This window comes from Vulpes vulpes, chromosome 15 (assembly GCF_048418805.1).
Source record: "Vulpes vulpes isolate BD-2025 chromosome 15, VulVul3, whole genome shotgun sequence".
Classification (NCBI taxonomy): domain Eukaryota; kingdom Metazoa; phylum Chordata; class Mammalia; order Carnivora; family Canidae; genus Vulpes; species Vulpes vulpes.
In genome coordinates, this window is record NC_132794.1 from 71,180,544 (window position 1) to 71,200,166 (window position 19,623).

The window sequence follows — 19,623 nt, forward strand, 5'->3', positions numbered from 1 at the left end:
CTAGAAGAACATGGCTTTAATGCTACAAACACACACACTAAACTCCAAATAAAGATCTACATTAACAGCAAGACTCATGATATTAATAACAAGCTAGGTAGTGCCAAAAATACAAAACTGAGAATTTCTAAGACCTTTACTGCAACAGCTTGGATGCCAGAGACGCCAGGATGGATCACTACTACACCAAACCCCAAGTGGAATCTAAATCAAAACGCGAACTTCGCCCTGCACACCCAGCCTGCTGCTTTTAGGAAACGTACAAACTCTGGGAAAGCTCATCGTTAGGGTGTTCTCCAACCCGTCCTGCATGAAGGTGGTAGACTGGACCAGATTTTTCACTTTCTCCACCTAGCGTCCTCTCATAGGATTTGGTATTTAGTGACCGAATGCCACACCTAAATTGTTTGACTGCTTTAAATGTAGGGTGGGGGTGAAGGCCTCTGACTCGTTACACAAGTCTCTGAAGCTCTGTCTCCATCAATCAGAATGTTCAATGAATCAGAACCTCTGACCACACTAGACACATGTTCGCTAAATTTAGCTTTGCATCAGTAAGCACTCAGAATAGTTCATGGAGCTCTCATCTTACCCTTAGACAGTGATTCTTCTAAGACTGCTTTTCCGTGGCAGGCGCAGGGTAAGGGGCATTCCACGTGCTCTCTCGATGGCCATTGTTAAGAGACTGGCCTAACGTTAAAGGAATCTGACAAGCTACAGGGAAGATATTTATCCCCACCTCTCCACAGTGGGTACAGGAAGGCAGCCATATATCACATTTCACATGTTACAAGTAGTCTGCAGCAATGGCCTGACATGCTCGATGGTCCTTGAACCACATTCCATATTACTCAGCCATCCAAGTCTAGCGTCCCTGAATCTCTTGCTTCTCTGAATTAGATGTGGCCAAGTTCTATAAATAGAGAGAAAGCAAACTGGTTCTGTCAATCTTCTCATACTCTGGCAGGATAACATATTTTAAAATTATAAAAATATCTATGTCTTCATCACTCTAAAATTATTACATAACACATGATTTTCTCAGGGGGGGAAAAGTTTATTTTTGTCTCTCCCTACCTTCCAACACTCTGGACCTTCAAACTTTGTGATCAATTTCATCAAACTAGCATATGCAAATCAAAACCAAAAATTCAGAACCTACTATGTGCCTGTGTGTTACACAGAGAGAGAAATGTTGCAGGGAAAAAAACACGAGTCTCTCACTTTAAATCCCAGACAGTCCATAGTAACTTGTGTTGGCGCGTGCATAGGTCATGTTAGATAGACTGCAACTTTTTTTTTTCTTCCTGAGAGGGAGAGGGGTGGGGAGGGGCAGAGGGAGAACCTTAAACCGGATCCACGCCCAGCACAGAGCCCCATGCAGTGCTCGATCTCCTAACCCTGAGATCATGACCTGGGCTGAAACTAAGAGTTGGACACTTAACTGAGACCACCCCCCTGCCCCCCACCCAGGTGCCCTGGTAAACGGCAACTTTTATTGCACTATTAGCTCATGATCACTCTTCTTAACATGGACCTTTAGTGGACAAGCACTGGACACTTTCATCCCTGTGTCCCCTGGAAGGGGCCAACAGCCCCAGAAAGCTGAGGTCTTGAAAAGGTAAGCTGATATTATACATACGTGGTTGGTTCCAAAACTGTGAGTTTGACAAAGTCTCCGATTATTCACTATTTATGCCTAATCTGAAAGTATGGCTTCCCCCAACATATCCAATACTAAAAAACAAAATCATAACACACATTAGTAGACTTTATAAATAAATCCTTTTTTAATCATCTGGCTTTGTTCAATCCACAAAATCACATTCATAGCTTTTTCTAATCTGTCTTTCCTAACCATGTGACCTGACATATTTTTTGGAACCCTTTATGTTTTGAGAAGAACATTGTCTTTCATTTTGCAACTTCCCTTACATTCTTAATCAATAGCTAATGTCACCTCAAAGAAACAATGATGGAATGGCAATCAGCTATGGTCTCAAAGACCTTTACAATAGTTAAGAGAGGGGAAAAAAGAAAAGGAAGGGGGAAAAAGAGTCACCAAGCAAGGTAACTGCCAATGTTGCCTGTGATGACAGCTCTTCCTGAATACTCCAATCACTGAAACCTTCCCTCCTGGTAGCTGCCCTGGTCCAGAACCTGAGGCATTCTACTCTTCCTGCCATTCTTTCTGTAGTGCTTAGAAGGCAGTCACCAGGGGAGGGGGAGGATGAAACTTGTTTCTGCTGGTAACCTAAGGAGTTCACAGTCCATAGTAGGCCAGGATCAGTTCTTAGCCAGCACCACCCAATCAGTCTAGAGCCATGGGGCACCAGTCTAAAACCGTGGCAGGGACTACCACAGGGAAGGTTAATGGCATGCATTACCAAGTATCTACAAACACAGAAATAGGGATTTTTTTTAATTTGCTCTATTTCCCACCCTTCCTTTGCAAACGTTCCCTCTGGCAACCAGTTCCCCTCAGGCTGCCCCCACTCATCCCCCCAGCCCTGGAAGTAACATAGGTCCTCAGAGCTTCACTGCCTAACCTTTCACATCCTTTCCTGGCTCACCCACACTGCAGTATGACTATTTTGGCAGTGATCTGTTTGGCTCTCAGAGACAGAGAGGCGGGAAATTGCCTTGTTTTGGGGGTATAAAGTGTGATGGCAGAGCTCTGACATCTCAAGAGTTCTAAGGAAGAACAGTTTCTTCCTGGCGAGACTAATGCAAAAGCCTCTGGATACGATCATATACTGCTTCAATGGCCCAGAACCGGGAATTCCTGAAGTTCCCTTCTCTCTTTTAAACAAAAATCCCTGCCTGTACCCCCACAACAGCAACCCAGCAAGGTAGATGGGTTTGTTTTCTCTCTACCAGAGGAGGATACCTTTGCCTCCTCTATCATTGTCTAAAAATTCACACTCGTTTCTCAGTAATTTCTAGTGTCTAGTGTGAGCTGAGACCCTCTATTTCAGATGAAATGTCCAGAGGCATTTTTTAGCTAGAGACTAACCTGAGGTCCACTGACTCTGGCCCCATCTCGACTACAGCACAAATCAAATCAGCAGCTGCACCCTTTCCTGCCATCGAAAGCACCAAAGCTCAGAGCAGCAAGCTCCCTGAAAGCAGAAAGTCCAGAAGTCCGAGGAAAGGTAGCACCAGCTCCTGATCTGCAGTAATCGAGTGTAACTGCAGAGGACATTACATAAAAGGCGGACCGGGAATGGCGTGGTGGCCTTCTCTTTCAACTTGGGCAAATCACACAGGCTGCTGAGCCTCATTTCACTCCTGTTCCTAGAAATGGTGTATTTGAAAAACCCTCACTCCTTGTTGTCGTTATACTCCTTACTCCCTTAAAATATACCAAGGGAGAAAAGCCCTACTATCTCCTATTAAAAACTAAAAGTAAGGGGGCCCTAGAACTAAATCAGGTGGCCAAGATGATGATGGGAAGTTCAGCAAAATAGAACTGGGTGGAGCAGGGAAGTATCTCAGGCAGTCAGACCCTAGCACGAATAATTTAGTGTTCTTCATCAGATGAAAGGCCTTCAATTTCATCTCTGTCTCCCCCAATTGCCATCCAGAAGGCTTTGGCCACCTGTGGAGAGAAGCATGCAACACATTTTAGGACACAGCTATACTACAGCTTGTTTCATGAGTCAGTCAATATGTTGAACTGATCAAGGCCTAAAATTCTATTAATGTGCCCTCCAGCCACATATATCAAAAACCCTTGCATACCCTGATCTGGGACTTCTAGAAATTTATACTAAGGATAAAATCAGAGTTCTATACAAAGGTGATGGATGTATGAGGTTATGCACAGCTTCACTATTTATAGAAGCAAAAAATGCACATGACCTAAATGTGCAAAAGGGAAATGGATAAATAAATTAGGACACATTCATACAATGAAATACCATAAACCACGTACATTTCCTGCCAAGAACATGTGTTGCGTTGGTAATAACAAAACAAAACAAAACAAACGACTAAGAGTTTTCCAGCCCAACAGTTAAGAAGGCAAACATCCTGAGTCTCAATGAAAGTTCCATGTCACTCAACATACATTTGAAAAATCTGGGTTTGACTACACCAATTATATCACTACTGTGTAAACATTCAATTCGTTCCAAGTTAATACCCGATGAAAAGTTCACACTGAGACACTTAATAGAAGTCAATGAGTGTGATACATAATTCTAACAGCACTGGACTTTTTTGTAGATACTCAATAAATACCTGACTGATCATCTCACCTTTTCTGCATGCAACTTTCTTTGCTCGTGAGGAAGCGTCGCAGCCTTGTCTAGGGGGAAAATATATCTTAAGAAATTCATCTAATAGCACAGGAGAGTCTGGAGTGTATGGATGTTCTAACACTAGAAGATGGGAGATGGGGTTCAAAGACAAATACTCATGGAGTAATCATTACAGATGTTAGGGAGCTTAAGTCTTCCCGATTTTCCACATGGGGATGATGTGAGTAAATTGGCAGAGGGGTCTTACTGATTCCAGGTTAATGAGACACACTGAAAGAAAACCAAGAGAGGCAAGAGATGGGAAAGAAAGAGGGAAGAGTGAAGAAAGAGGAAAACTTTCCCCAGGGAATTTCTACCAGAAGATGGCAAGGTCCCCCAGTCACCAAGTGTCTCCACAGATAGTTGAGACCAGAACATGGAATCCAATCAACAGTTAAAAAACAAAATCCTACTATATAAAATAGAGGAGCACCGAGATGGGAACGTGTTAGACACAATGGAGCCAATTACCTTTCATTTCCTTTAACTTTGAAAACAGTCTTTCAAAATTCTCCAAATCTCCTCCACCAGTAGTAAGGCTGGCTAATTCTTGAATATCCAGATCTAACATGGGATCTGAAAAAAGGATGTGTCACGTTATTTGCCATTTATCACTCACATGTGTGCTAACTACACAGTCCTAAGGCAATCAATCCTCGCTTTGATGGGAGTCCTCACTGAATGAATACCCCATGTGTTCCAGCCTTCCCCCTCTTGGGCTGCTAGTTGGCCTTCCCCAATAAAGAGCAACTTCTTTCATCCACACAACATTATACCGAGGCAAAGAATACTGTTTAATTTTTGAGATGAGAAAACTAGAGCTTTGAGTTGAAGTGACTTGCTCAAGGTCACAACTGGTGTGAACTTGGAAACTCAGGTGTTTCCAACTCTAAAGACCTCACTCTCCACTAAGATGCAATGATCAACAATAGATGTCTGGAATTTATACCATATTTTCCCATACAACAACTATTTTCACATTGATTACTGACAGCCACTATCTAAGGTGGGTATAGGACAGATACCAATGTCTGCAATTTACACACGAAGAGGCTGGGTTTAAAAAAAAGAACTCATCTAAAATTACAGCTACTCAGAAGTAGAGCTAAAATCCTTTATTATTTCTACCACAGCCTGTTATCTCTTCATCAAAATTTGTCTTTAATCAGAATTCTCACTCACTCTCCACTCCATGCCAAACACCTCTATGACGTCTTCCCTAGCCAGCCCAGCTAACAAGTCTCCTTCCCTAGAATTCATCCCATACTTTTTAGAGAGGGAGAGACTGCACATGAGCCAAGGGAGAGAGTGAGGTGGGCGGGGCGGGGGTGGGGGGGGAATCCTCAAGCAGACTTCCCACTGAGTGCAGAGCCCAATGGTGGGGCTTGATCCCATGACCCCAAGATCATGACCTGAGTCAAAAATCAAGAGTTGGATGCTTAATGGACTAAGCCACCCTGGCACCTGGTGATTTCATTTCATGTTTGCAAAAGCATTTATGAGGAAAAATTTTATTTTACAGAAAGGGAAACTAAGGCCCACATAAGCTAAGTAACTTAACTCAAGATCATCTCACCACTACTGGAAGAGCCATGATTTGAACCCAATTGTCCAGGACTCCAAGTGTTGGGAGAAGTGTTGGGTGAGCAAGAGAAAATGTTTTAAAAAGGGACTGATCCATAATACTGAATGCTGCCAAGGGGTCAAGATAAGGACTGGGAAGTATCTACTTAGTGGTCTGGAGGCTGCTGGTGAAGTGTTTGAGTGGTAAATAGGGCAAAAGCTTGGTGGGAGTGAGCTCAAGAGTACTGTATGGTCAGGGCTGGAAAGCTTATTAAAGAAAGGAGGGAGACAGGGGCAGGGCTTGACATGTGTCTTACTCTTGTTGGTAGAGTCTTGCCTTTTTTTTTTTCCTTAATTTTCAAATAATTGTAGTATTACAAAAAAAAGTTGCAAAAGCAGTAGGGTTCCACCTTCATCCCCTAGCATTAACATCTTACCTAGCCATGGTACAATGATACACGTCAAGAAGTTAGCAATGGTACAGTGCTATTAACTAAACTGCAGACTTCATTCAAACTTTGTCAGCTCTCTCACTAACACTCTGTTCCAGAAGCTTACACAGCATTTGGCCACCAGATCTGTATCATCTCCTTCAGTGTGTGACCATCCCTTAGCCTTTCCTCGTCTGTCATGGCTTTGACACTTCTGAAGAGTCCTTGGTAGTTATTTTGTAGACTGTCCCCTCATACGGGTTTGTCTGAAGTTTTCCTATGAGACTGAGGTTATGCACCTCTGGCAGAGACCGGAAACATGATGAGCCCTTCCGGTGCCCCTATTAGGCAGCACATGATGTCTGGGAGCCTTATAGCTGGTGAGGCTTACCGCCACCGGAAGTGCTATCTGACAGGTTTCTTCAGTGCAAAGTTACTATTTTCGTCTTTGTAATAAGTAGATATCTTGGGAGAGATACTTTGGACAATGCAGACGTCATGTTTCTTCTAAAACTTTCATCAACTAATTTTCACATTCATCAGTGGATCCTGGCCACAACAACATTTATTACTGTGGTGTGTGGTGAGGATTTTTCTTTCCCTCATTCTTTATACAGGTATTAATTAGAATTCTGCTCTAAGGAAGAGCAGTCCTTTCTAACCCAGTTATTTCTTATACTAGTATGGATTCACAGATATTTATTTTACTCTATGGGTTACAGCCCAATATTAAATTCATTCTTGCTGGTCAAACTGTTCCAGTGTTGGCCCCTACAAGCTCTCCCAGGTTGGTTCGGTGCCTTTTCAACACATCCCCATCGTTTTTGTCAGTACCTTCCTTACTTTCTGGCCCCGTGAAATGGTACTAGGTTCAGGCCCCGTGAAATGGTACTAGGTTCATCACCTTGCATTTTTCCTGCCCCAGCCCTCGAATCAATCACTTCTCCAAGTGGATCCTTTATTGGAAGATGTATTAAAAGCAAGATCTAAATGCTAAGGGTGTTGGGCAGCCTCGGGGGCTCGGAGGTTTAGTGCCGCCGTTTGGCCCAGGGTGTCATCCTGGAGACCCGGGATCCAGTCCCACATCGGACTCCCTGCTTCTCCCTCTGCCTGTGTCTCTGCCTCTCTCTCAATCTTTGTGTCTCTGAATGAATGAATGAATGAATGAATGAATAAATAAATGAATGAATGAATGAATGAATGAATGAATGAATGAAATCTTTCAAAAAGTAAAAATAAATAAAAAATAAATGCTAAGGGTGTCAACTGCTATTCGAGTTGGGGACTTCCAGGCCCTCTCAGTGGAAACTGATAAGATATATATATATATAATCCATATATATATATATACACACACACACACATACATGCATACTAACACATGCATATGCACATCACTGTTTATTGCTCTATTGCTCTAACTTTAAGTATATCATCACGCTAATACCTTCAAGTTCTAGCCCAGTACCAAAGGGTTCATCTAAGCCTTCTCCTTTCCTTACATGCAGTTTCTTGGAAAGTGAGAAACCTAGCTCTCATTCCCTGTTAGTTTATTTTTTCAACCCTGAAACATTACATATTACATATGTAATTACAAATTACATATATAATATATGTAATTTTATAATTTCTAAACCATACTGCTTTGACAATCGAATTTATTAAGCAGAGTTCACTATTTCCATTCAGTTGTTTCTGTTTTGGGCCTGCTGGTACTCAGTCAGAATGCTGTTTCCCCAAGTTATTTAGGTTAGTTCTTGTCTTCCCTACCTCCTTCAGTGTGGTTATTGGTTTGTTTTAATGGCAGAGACTTTAGCAGGTCTAAAGCCAATAGGAAGGACCCAAGTGAAAAGACAAGGGTGAATTTACTAAACAGAAAAGAGATTATATGTAATTTTTTCCTTCTTAATATGTTTCTATTACCAATCACTTTCTACATGGACTCTGTTCTAGTCAGAAAAAGAGTTTTGAAAACTCTGCACATGGGGCCTCTGTGGTACAAAGAGAGAGCAGAGATGTCAGTATTTGCCCAACAAAAGGACATTTACAGTTATTGTAAACTACATTTCTTGGCTTTTAGACACCAGAATGGATTCTAGTTTCAGCTCCAGGACCTTCTTGTTAGATACTCTTGGACAAGTTATTACACTGCTCTGGGCTTCAGCTTAATATCCGTAAAATAACTTTTCTGCCAAATTTCATTACCAAACACAAGAAAGTGGCTATAAAAGAACTTTCAAAGGATGTGAAAGGGCTTATACACTTGTATTATTCTTGTTACCATCAATTCTGCCAACTGTTAAATACTATGAAAAAAAACTGGAATATGGAGATATAAAGCTGTTTCACCACCTGGTTCTGTCTATCTGAATCAAGATCCTGCTATAAGAATCAGAGAGAAAATGGTACCCACAGATTGCTTATATGGTTATTCTCCCTCCTTTTCTGATAGCTGTCCATAAGGCTTACATTCACTTGGGGTACATTATCAATTTTCTTCCCTTGTTCATGTTTAAAGTCAATTTCCTCCTGGATGATTTATGTCCCACACCTCTTCCAAGTTCCACAGAGCTGTCTCCTGGCAGTCAGAGGAGGAACTTACCCACGATGCTATCAGCCTGAGCGTCTGTTGTGTTAGATGCACCACCCCGATGCTCCAAGAGAGATTCAGTCCTAGCTGCTGCTGGCAAACGGGGCTGCTGTTGAGGAAAAGACACACAAGCAATAATTTAATAGTAGGCTATTTCAGAACTAAAGCCAAAAAGGCTCACACTTCCACTCCCTGGTTGGCTTTAGAGAAGTAGTAATAAATAGGAGCTACAGACAAGGAGAGATGGAAGAAGGATCAATGTCATATACATATATATATATATATATAAAGTAATAATAAGAGGCTAAACATTCATTAAGTCAGGAGTATTTTCCCTCAAGGAAAAACTACAAAGTGTTATGATTCTGCTGCTATTCTTGGCTATTAAAACTGACTTCTGTTTCCTTTAAGAGCCATGTTTTACTCAAAATGTGATGAAAAAGATGCCTGGGAATACAATCTGGTACTCTTTTATTTGCTCTTGGAGCCGGCATGCTGACCAAAGTATACCTGGACCAAAGTCCTTGAAAACAGAAGGCTGAAGTCAGACTAGGAAACCCACTGAGGGCAAGGACCCTGCCTCAGATTGGTACAGGGCCTCATACATAGTAAGGACTGAAAAAGAACCATCAATTTTATTTTATAAATATCTGGAGGTAACTTTATGTCTCAAAGGAATCCTAGCACATGTTTTAAAGCACTCTAGCAAAAAAATGTCATGGAACAGCCCAAATTGCAAACATCTTAAAGAGCTTATTGCTTTAATGCTGAACTAGCCTTCTCTCAACAGGTACCAGGCACAAGATGACTGTTTTAGATTCTCTTTTTATCCTTCATTTACTATTGTCTGCTGCCTCTCAAATGGAAAGGAAAAAAAATGATAAATGGTATAAAGACTCATACTGACAAAGAGAAATGAAAACTAAAGCATGAAAGGATTCGGGAAGAATCTTTACCTCTGAATGACACGTCTCTGCTGATCCAATGCTATGGTTTGCTCCAGCCAATGAGCTAAGAAGGCTAAAGCCTTGGTTCCTATCTGAAAAGAAAACAATACAATCACTGAAATGTGTTATTTACATTTTATTTTAAAATGTTAAAATGACCGTTATGAAGAAACAGTGGCTATTTCCTCATTATAAAAGTTCTAATTATAAAACTGTTACTGTCAGACAATATCTTACTCATGCTTGCATTTTCTTCATAATAATTATTTGAAAATATGAATTTTCTTGAATAAAAACTTCTTAAAAATAAAAAAAGTAGTCACCAGCAATTACCATATTCTCTCAATTCTGAGTAATTTAAGAACTCACAGACATAGGTCTGGGTCAAATATAGTGGCAGGGCCATTACAACAAATAAGACCACTCAGGGGTTCCTTCGCAAAGGTTAACCACACTCATGTTTCAACAATCACTATGAACCAGCATTCCGGTGTTTTAAACAATGTTTTAAGTGTTCAGAAACATTTTTTAAAAAGCAACACAAAGGCATTATTATCAGGGGAAAAGGAACATGCATAATTTTTTTAAAAATAAAGTTTTCATTTTGTGATACATAAGCCATTTGCACTTAAGGCACCCCATACTCTCAATGTTTGTACTTACAATGGAGGGCAAATCTGGAGCAGCACATCTAGAACTGATGACAGTACACACCAGCCCTGATCACTGTGTTCCTCAAAATTACCTGGAACATCTATGCAAACTACCCAGGTATTCAAGGACCCTACTTCAGACCTTACTGAGGCACAACCTCTGGAGCAGATGCCAAGGAAGCTGAAATTTAATTTTTTCTCAAGTTGATTTATTCATTTTTAGTAATCTCTACACCCAATGTGAGGCTCAAATTCACAAGCCTGAGATGAAGAGTGGCATGCTCATCAAACAAAAAGAAATTAAAAAAAAAAAAAAAAGAAAGAAATAAAAGGCATCCAAATCAGCAAAGAAGAAGTCAAACTTTCACTCTTCACAGACATGACACTCTATGTAGAAAAACTGAAAGACTCCACCAAAAAATTGCTAGAACTGACACAGGAATTCAGCAAAGCCACAGGATATAAAAACGCACAGAAGTCAGCTGCATTTCTGTACACTAACAATGAAGCAGTAGAAAGGGAAATCAAGGAATCGATCCCATTTACAACTGCACCAAAAACCGTAAGATAGCTAGGAATAAACCTAACCAAAGAAGTAAAGAATCTGTATTCTTAAAACTATAAAATACTCATGAAAGAAATTGAGAAAGACACAAAGAAATGGAAAAACATTCCATGTTCATGGATTGGAAGAATTTTGTTAAAATGTCTATGCTATCCAAAGCAATCTATACATTCAATGCAATGCCTATCAAAATACCATCAGCATTTTTCACAGAGCTGGCATAAACAATCCTAAAATTTGTGTGGAACCAGAAAAGACCCCAAATAGCCAAAGTAATGTTGGAAAAGAAAACCAAAGCTGGAGGCATCACAATTCCAGACTTCAAGCTGTATTACAAAGCTATGATCATTAAGGCAATATGGTACTGGCACAAAAATAGACACATAAGATCAATGGAACAAAACAGAGAACCCAGAAATGGACCCTCAACTCTCTAATCTTTGACAAAGCAGGAAAGAATATCCAATGGAAAAAAGATAGTCTCTTCAACAAACAGTGTTGGGAAAATTGGACAGCCACATGCAGAAGAACAAAACTGGACCACTTTCCTACACTATACACAAAAATAGACTCAAAATGGATGAAAGACCTAAAAGTGAGGCAGGAACCCATCAAAATCCTAGAGAACACAGACAGCAATCTCTATGACCTCAGTCACAGCAACTTCTTGCTAGACACATTTCCAAAGGCAAGGCAAGCAAAGGCAAATATGAACAACTATCAGGACTTCATCAAGATAAACTTTCACACAGGGGCAATGACTGGGGTGGCTCAGTGGTTGAGCATCCGTCTCTGGCTCAGGTCATGATCCCAGGGTCCTGGGATCAAGTCCCGCATCAGGCGCCCTATAGGGAACCTGCCTCTCCCTCCGCCTGTGTCTCTACCTCTCTCTCTCTGTTTCTCATGAATAAGTAAAATAAAATCTTTAAAAAAAAAAGATCAGCTTCCGCACAGCAAAAGAAACAGTCCATAAAACTAAAAGGCAATCAACAGGACGGGAGAAGATATTTGCAAATGACATATCAGATAAAGAGCTAGTATCCAAAATCTATAAAGAACTTATCAAACTCAACACCCAAAAAACAAATAATCCAGTCAAGAAATGGGCAGAAGACATGAACAGACATTTCCCCAAAGATGACATACAAATGGCCAACAGTCACATGAAAAGATGCTCAGCATCACTCAGCATCAGGGAAATACGTTTCAAAACCACAATGAGATACCACTTCACACTGGTCAGAAGAGCTAAAATTAACAAGTCAGGAAAAAACAGATGTTAGGAAAAATGCAGAGAACAGGGAAACTTCTTACACTGTTGGTGGGAATGTAAGCTAGAAAGCACTCTGGAAAATAGTATGGAGGTTCCTCAAAAAGTGAAAAATAGAACTACCCTATGACCCAGCAATTGCACTACCAGGTATTTATCCAAAGGATACAAACACAGTGATTCAAAAGGGCACCTGCACGCCAATGTTTATAGCAGCAATGTCTACAACAGCCAAAATATGGAAAGGGCCCAGATGTCCTCTGATAGATGAATGGATAAAGATGTGGTATATCTACAAAATGGAGTATTACTCAGCCATCAAAAAGAATGAAATCTTTTTGCAATGATGTGGATGGAACTAGAGAGTATTACTCTAAGTGAAGTCAGTCAGAGAAAGACAAATACCATAGATTTCACTCATATGTGGCATTTAAGAAACAAAACAGAGGATCATAGGAGAAGGGAAGGAAAAATAAAATAAGATAAAAACAGAAGGAGGCAAACATAAGAGACTCTTAATCATAGGAAATAACAGGGTTGGTGGAGTGAAGACAGGTGGGTGGATGTGGTAACTGGGTGATGGGCATTAAGGAGGGCACTTGATGGTATGAGCATCAGTGTTATATGCAACTGATGAATCACTAAATTCTACCTCTGAAACTAATAATGCAGTATATGTTAATTGAACTGAATTTAAATAAACAATTTAAAAGAAAACACTTTTAACTTCATTTAAGATGATATTAGTTGGAGAAGAAAAAAAGAAAAGAGAGAGGCATGCTCTTCCGACTGAGCCAGCCAGATGCCCCAGAAGCTGAACTTTTAGCAAGTATTCCAGGAGAATCTTAGGATCAGGGAAGTTTGGGGGGGGGGGGGGGGAATCACCACCTTAGAGTAGAATGTGAAACCCACAATCCAAGGGTCTAATGGTATATAAGTCAAAGAATTTCTCTCTCAAAAAGAACTTCCTTCCCCTTGTCTTTCCTCTCTCCTTCTTCCCTGAACCTATTCTCAGCTCTTTAAACCACCAGAGTCACACAGAGGCTTTGAGGAAAGAGAAACACTTGCGGCCTCTGTCCTCCTCCTTCCTTAGAGATTTGTCTTCTACACCAGACCGGAGGCCTGACCGTGGCATGCCAGGCAGAGGCCCGCAGCTTTCTCCAGCCTCACCTCACCTCTCACCACATGAGCAGCTGCGCACACGAGCAACCCAGTAGCTGTTTTCAAGGTTACCAAGGCGCTGGGTGGCACCAGGAACCTGCTGCTTTTCTCACGCCATACCCCAACGGTGGCAGCAGGGCCTATGGTGCCCACATACTCTTGCAGCCCCTTTCACCTCCTCATCCAACTTGCTCACTCTGCCAGGAACGTTCTAGGCCAAATGCTTGGGTGTGCCCCATCCAAGAACCAAGCACTAAGGTGTCATCAGTGGAGGCTCAGAGGCCAAGAGAAGTAGAGCCACGTGGTGTCTCACACCCATGGCTATACGGAGGTTTATTTAAATATCAGCATAATTCCTTCTTTTTTGGTCAATGTGCTATAGATTTTAAAGCAGATGTATACAATACAATACTCTGACAGGGATTTTTGATGTTGTGAAAATTCCTATAGTATACTTGAGACTCTTCATACAAAAGGCATTATCCAAGTAACAGAGAATTGCTGTAAGAGACCCGTCACTTTTATTACTGGAAATACACGGGGCTTGGGATAATTTTCAAAATCCAAATCACAAATCTCTCCATATTCCAATTTCACAGCTTATGTTTTTCCTCTGTGGGGCATTACCTAAACTTGGCAGGCCAAGCTGCAATCCCTAAAAAATAATGCAATATCGTGACGGTTTAGGCAAGTTATTAGATCAAAACAACCTATTTAAAATCCCTCATTTTTTATAGTGACTGCTTCCAAGGAGGGTGTCTGGGATGGACAGGAGTTAGGGAGCTAGACTCAGCACTGCAGACCACGAACCCTTGTGTGCCTTCTGATTTTTGTTTCATGTTCACGTGTTTACCTACTGAAAGTTTTTTTTTTTTTTAATATAATGACTATGTGCTATGTGTATTTTATCACAAAAGAGAATGCCCCACTTTTAATAATGGATATGATGATGAAAAAAATCTGAATAATGGGAAGAGAACTGAGCTACCAGTCAGAAACCCTGGATTTCACTCCTGGCTGGGCCTACAGTGTGACCTCGGGGCAATTAATCAATCTTTCTGTATCTCAATTTTTTGCTCTGTACAATAAGAGGAATGCCATTCGTGGTTGTTAAGGTCCTTTCTGTTCTAGAAGCTTGTGATTTTATGAAGAGGCACTCTTTAGCCTCTTATAGTAACTTTGAATCAGCTGGGCTTTTTTTTTAATTACTAAAAAGAAAAACAAGAACCTTAAATATCCTAATCCTTTTAAGGTTCACAGATGACTACAAGTTTATAATCAGGTTTCAGGCTAATTATAATAAGCTGGAAGGATTTTTGCTCAGAATTTTCTTATAAACAACAGAGAAAAGCAATCAAACTGACAGTCCACTATGGTACACTGCTTATATTTTAAGGTTAGAAACATCAATTTTCATGATTAGAAAAACAACTCATTTTTGTTCATCCAAAGCAGATTGCTCGCATATTCATGTTGCTCAAAAAAACTTGGATGATATTTTATACACCTACGGTTTTAAGGAAACTCTCAATCCTGCCTGGTTGAAAACGTGTTTAGCAAAATTCTGCCCATGTGCACCCACTGTTAAACTATTTTTCTCATAGGAAAGGACTACATAAACCTTTCCTTGTTTGCCAGATTTTTCTCCCCAGGACTCAGGGCATGGAAACACCATCCCTGATAAGAATTTATTCCTTTAGCAGGTAATTGGTGAAATTGGCTCTAGCATCTCTGGTTTAATGGTGCCACAAAATACTAGATTAATCTGGAAGGGTTAAATTAACCCGTCTACTGAACTGATTCTTCTGGAGCTTCTGAGTTTCAGAAAAGGAAAAGTTGTTAAGTGGTATAAAATAAATCATTCTGGAGCACACAGTAAGTATATTAAACTCTGGTCCTAAAAACATCTAATTCAATTCCAGATTACTAAAATAGCACCTGTGGAATACTAGATTTTAAAAAGTATGGTATCATTAAAAAAAAAAAATCTAGTGGTGCTGGTCATTAGCACAAAATTCTTCCAGAAGTGTCAGAAACAAAGCTACAGCCTCTAAAATAAAGATCTGAAGTGCCTTGGGGAGGAGCTTCTACTTATATACTTTTTTATAAGAAGTTTCCAGAACATTTCATATATATGACATTGTTTGGATACCTCTTCATAGATCTAAAAGCATAGTATTATTATAGAAACATAAAATGTACTCCACACAAGTAATTATGACTTGTATTACATGAGATACTTGGACAACTGAAAACCTGGGCTAAAAGGGAAATTTCAGCATAGTGCTAAATATACAAAGGATGCTGAAAAATCTGCTGACAGCTGTATATAACTCAGACAGAGGCTGCAAGCATAAAACACTAAACACTAAACAGAGAAGTGTTTATTTCAAATGTATACACATGGCTACAATATTAAGAATTTCCATGGCCACACCCCTAAAATGTCTTAAATGACCCGTTAAATATTTTCTGTATTATATTCTGCTTTTATTTCTTGAAAGCAATCATTTGGCATCATCTTAAGAAGTTCAACTGTTCCCCATATTTTAAGTTTTCTTTATATCCTCTTTCTCTCCCCACAGAATATTTTCCTTTGCACCATATGACACCATGACCAAATTACACCACAACTAAGATAGTTCAACTTACATAGAGAAACTGTGCCTATTTTTTGAATGGTATTTTTAGATCACACCATACAATCTGCATAAAAATTTATTTTAAGCAAGTATTCCATCAGAAATGATTTCACTAGTATTTGGGAAATAAGCCTATACATATTTAACATATTCCATTTCTGCCTGACATACTGAAATGAACATATTTGAAATCAAAAAGAATTAAAAGAACTGATTTGTTCTAAGAAACTAATGCTTGAAAAGACAAAACTTTGATGCACTGTGGCTGGTGGTATCACTGGCTTTGAACCCACGAGAGTGAATCTGTGCTCACCCTCTGATACCTGGGACACCTGCTCACAAGTCAAGAATGGTTTCTGCCAATGCTTAAAGATAAAATGAACAGGACCACAAAGTAGCCAGGCTCTGCTTTTTCCCTTTTTCTTGATTGTAAATGAAATGTTCATTGTAGAAAATTTAGAAAACAGAAAAGTATAAAGAAGAAAATGAAATGAGAGATGCCAATCAATACTTTGGCATAAATCCTCCTGGTCTTTTTCTTTTCTGTGCACATACATGCACAAATTCTTAATAAACTAAACTAAACAGAAGAATGAGTCCTGTCTTTCACAAAGTCGTAAAGGAAAGCTTTACACTAATTCCAATAATGGCTCCATTGTAGAGTTGTATCTACAGCCTGAAGCACACTCTTAAAAAATCCTCAAAGGAATGTTTTGAATCGAATCAAAAATCATTCAGAACTAAGTGTGAGGAATAACAAGAGCAAGGAAACAAGATGCTATCATAGTGAAAAAGATGACTTTTCTTATGTGGTTTATAACCAGCTCTGAAAACTATCAAAATGTTTATCAAATGTTTATCAAAACTATCAAATGTTTTGATAGGAAAACTATCAAAAATGTTTTGCAAGGTGGCTGCAGAAGGAGGCCCTGCCTCCAGGATAACAACCCGAAGAGACCTCCCACCATTCATTTGCTTAAGGACAATTTAGAGGGTGATTTTTTTTTTTTTCTAAACAAAGCCTAATCACTGGACTCATTTATTCCCTTCCATCTTCTCTATTCACAATTCTCACTTTCCCTGTTCTCTTACAACACAATTTCTTCCAAGTGATGCCTTCAACACAAAGGCATGCACATATACACTCACATGAATAGAGATCTACTTATTTTATTTTTGACCACAACATTCACAGACAACCTAAGAGATTATTCAAATCATTCCTTCAAAAATTCCACAATATTAGGCATGGGATAAAAAGAACAACAACTCAGTCTGACTCAAGGAACACGGTTCCATAGAATGTGATGCTGGTATAATTCTATACTATCCTAGAGATGAGGAAACTGGGATCAAGAGACACAGATGAGCAAGGCAGATAAAGACTCCACTAGAATCCTCTTCATTAACCATTTTTCCTCTCATAAATTTGATGTTTTATTTTCTGTTGACATTAAATTTAATTATTTATTTTTACTCTCTCTTAAAAAAAAATTATACTAAAGGCATTAGTCATCTACTTTCTCAGGAGAGTAGGGCAGAAAACAGGCAGCCAGATTAATCTTGTGTTTTTGGTACTTATTTCTTGCCACTGCTCTATATATCAGTTGCAATTCATTCCTTAAACTAGATTCTAGGATTTCTACTTTGGTATCTTATCACCAAGTAAATTCAGGGGAACATACATTAATAGATGATTAATTTTTTTCATTTATAATGGGAACATAGAAAACTATCAAATGAAGGAATGTTTCCACTATTAAAATTTCACTCAATCCTTACCCATCTTTATCATTAGAGATTAAACTATAACAGATAAACTGAAAGTAAATTCTCAGGGCTTTTGAAGTCCAATCTCTACAATTATTGTTTGCCACTGTGGGATCAAAGTCACAACTCTGCATATTTGTTCAGTGTAGTCCCTCCTTTACTGATTAGTAACAGTGAAAGATCATAAAATCTCCCTTCCTTGCCCTTCACTCAGTGGTGGTATTTGTAGTAAAAAGACCCACTAAACACCCAAGAGCCACAAGTACAGACTAAATCCTACATGGCCCTCATCAGTGCTCAGAAGACAAAGCCTGGGATGGGGACCTCCGAGTAACACTAAACTGAAAGTTCAAACAAGGACAATGTGTATAATGCTACCTTCTTATATGAAACAAGTGACAACTTCATCTGAAAAACAAAACAACTCATCAGGCATTTATTAACCATCTTCTTTTCCCTGCCCTTAAGACCAAGTCTTATTTACCAAGTGCCTCCCAAGTTCCAGGCACAGTACTATGATACCTAGCTCTTCCAGTGATAACAAAGTACTCTGCAACCAACTCTTATGATGCACCAGACAAAAAAAAAAAAAAAAAAAAAAAAAAAAAGCAACCTCACTGGAGACCAGAAAAGGAGTAAGAGGGGTCTACTTTTTTATAAAGATTTTATTTATTTATTTTATTTGAGAGAGACAGAGAGGAGGAGGAGAGAGAGAATCTCAAGCAGACAACATTGGGCTCAATCTCACAACACTGAGATCATGATCAGAGCTGAAACAAGAGTCAGATGCTTAATAGACTGAGCCATCCAGGTGAGGAAGAATGTCAGGCAAAAAGTACTGATCCTCCAGTTCTCCTTTCCTTTTTTTTTTTTTTTTAAAGATTTTATTTATTTATTCATGAGAGACACAGAAAGAGAGAGAGAGAGAGGCAGAGACACAGGCAGAGGGAAAAGCAGGCTCCGTGCAGGGAGCCTGACGTGGGACTCGATCCCGGGTCTCCAGGATCAGGCCCTGGGCTGAAGGAAGCACTAAACCGCTGAGCCACCCGGGCTACCCGGTTCTCCCTTCCTGATGCTCATAAAGGGGATATTATCAAACTATAAACGATAGGCCCAAATGTTAGGCCCCCACAGCCATGAGCCCAGCTTTGACAGGGGATGAGGGTAACTCAAGTAGACAGCTGAGGTTGTACCCACATCTCTTTTCTTGAGCCATAGCCAAGAAATGGGAGGCAAGGCAGTGAGCAAACTGATGTGGACACAGAGATCTGAAAAAGCAGAGCCCGATTGTAAAGGCAGTCCTAACCATTTCATTTCTTGGAGCATTGGAAGTCACACCTTCCACTCTATGCATTATGAATGCATACCTTACTTTATGAAACAAGACACTGGTAGAGCTAAGAATATAAAACTAGGTTATTGGGGATCCCTGGGTAGCTCAGCGGTTTAGCGCCTGCCTTTGGCCCAGGGCGCGATCCTGGAGTTCCAGGATCGAGTCCCACGTCGGGCTTCCGGCATGGAGCCTGCTTCTCCCTCCTCCTGTGTCTCTGCCTCTCTCTCTCTCTCTCTCTCATAAATAAATAAATAAATCTTAAAAAAAAAACAACAACTAGGTTATTATAAAATAACCCAAAAGTTATGTCTTATATTAGGGAGATTTTCAAACCTCTTTCTCAGATAATAATTTGCCTACAATTTCAGCAGTATAATTTTACCTGTTTGCTTTT

The 19,623-nt window shown here is 39.8% G+C and overlaps 1 protein-coding gene across 6 annotated transcripts in view; it reads right to left on the bottom strand.

Annotated features, from left to right (window-relative positions):
• Window positions 1-1,766: 1,766 nt before the first annotated feature.
• AAGAB (alpha and gamma adaptin binding protein) overlaps window positions 1,767-19,623 on the bottom strand; it is a 53,086-nt gene continuing 35,229 nt past the window's right edge. For 5 of the 6 annotated variants that reach the window (XM_072738913.1, XM_072738911.1, XM_026012385.2 and 2 more), the window contains 5 exons: window positions 9,845-9,927; window positions 8,901-8,997; window positions 4,776-4,880; window positions 4,263-4,312; window positions 1,767-3,601 (listed from right to left, as the gene is read on the bottom strand). In XM_072738913.1, the coding sequence (XP_072595014.1) occupies window positions 3,524-3,601; window positions 4,263-4,312; window positions 4,776-4,880; window positions 8,901-8,997; window positions 9,845-9,927 (413 nt within the window). In that variant the 3' untranslated portion in view covers window positions 1,767-3,523. The remainder of the gene's footprint in view (window positions 3,602-4,262; window positions 4,313-4,775; window positions 4,881-8,900; window positions 8,998-9,844; window positions 9,928-19,623) is intronic. The other variant, XM_072738912.1, reaches the window with a different exon arrangement.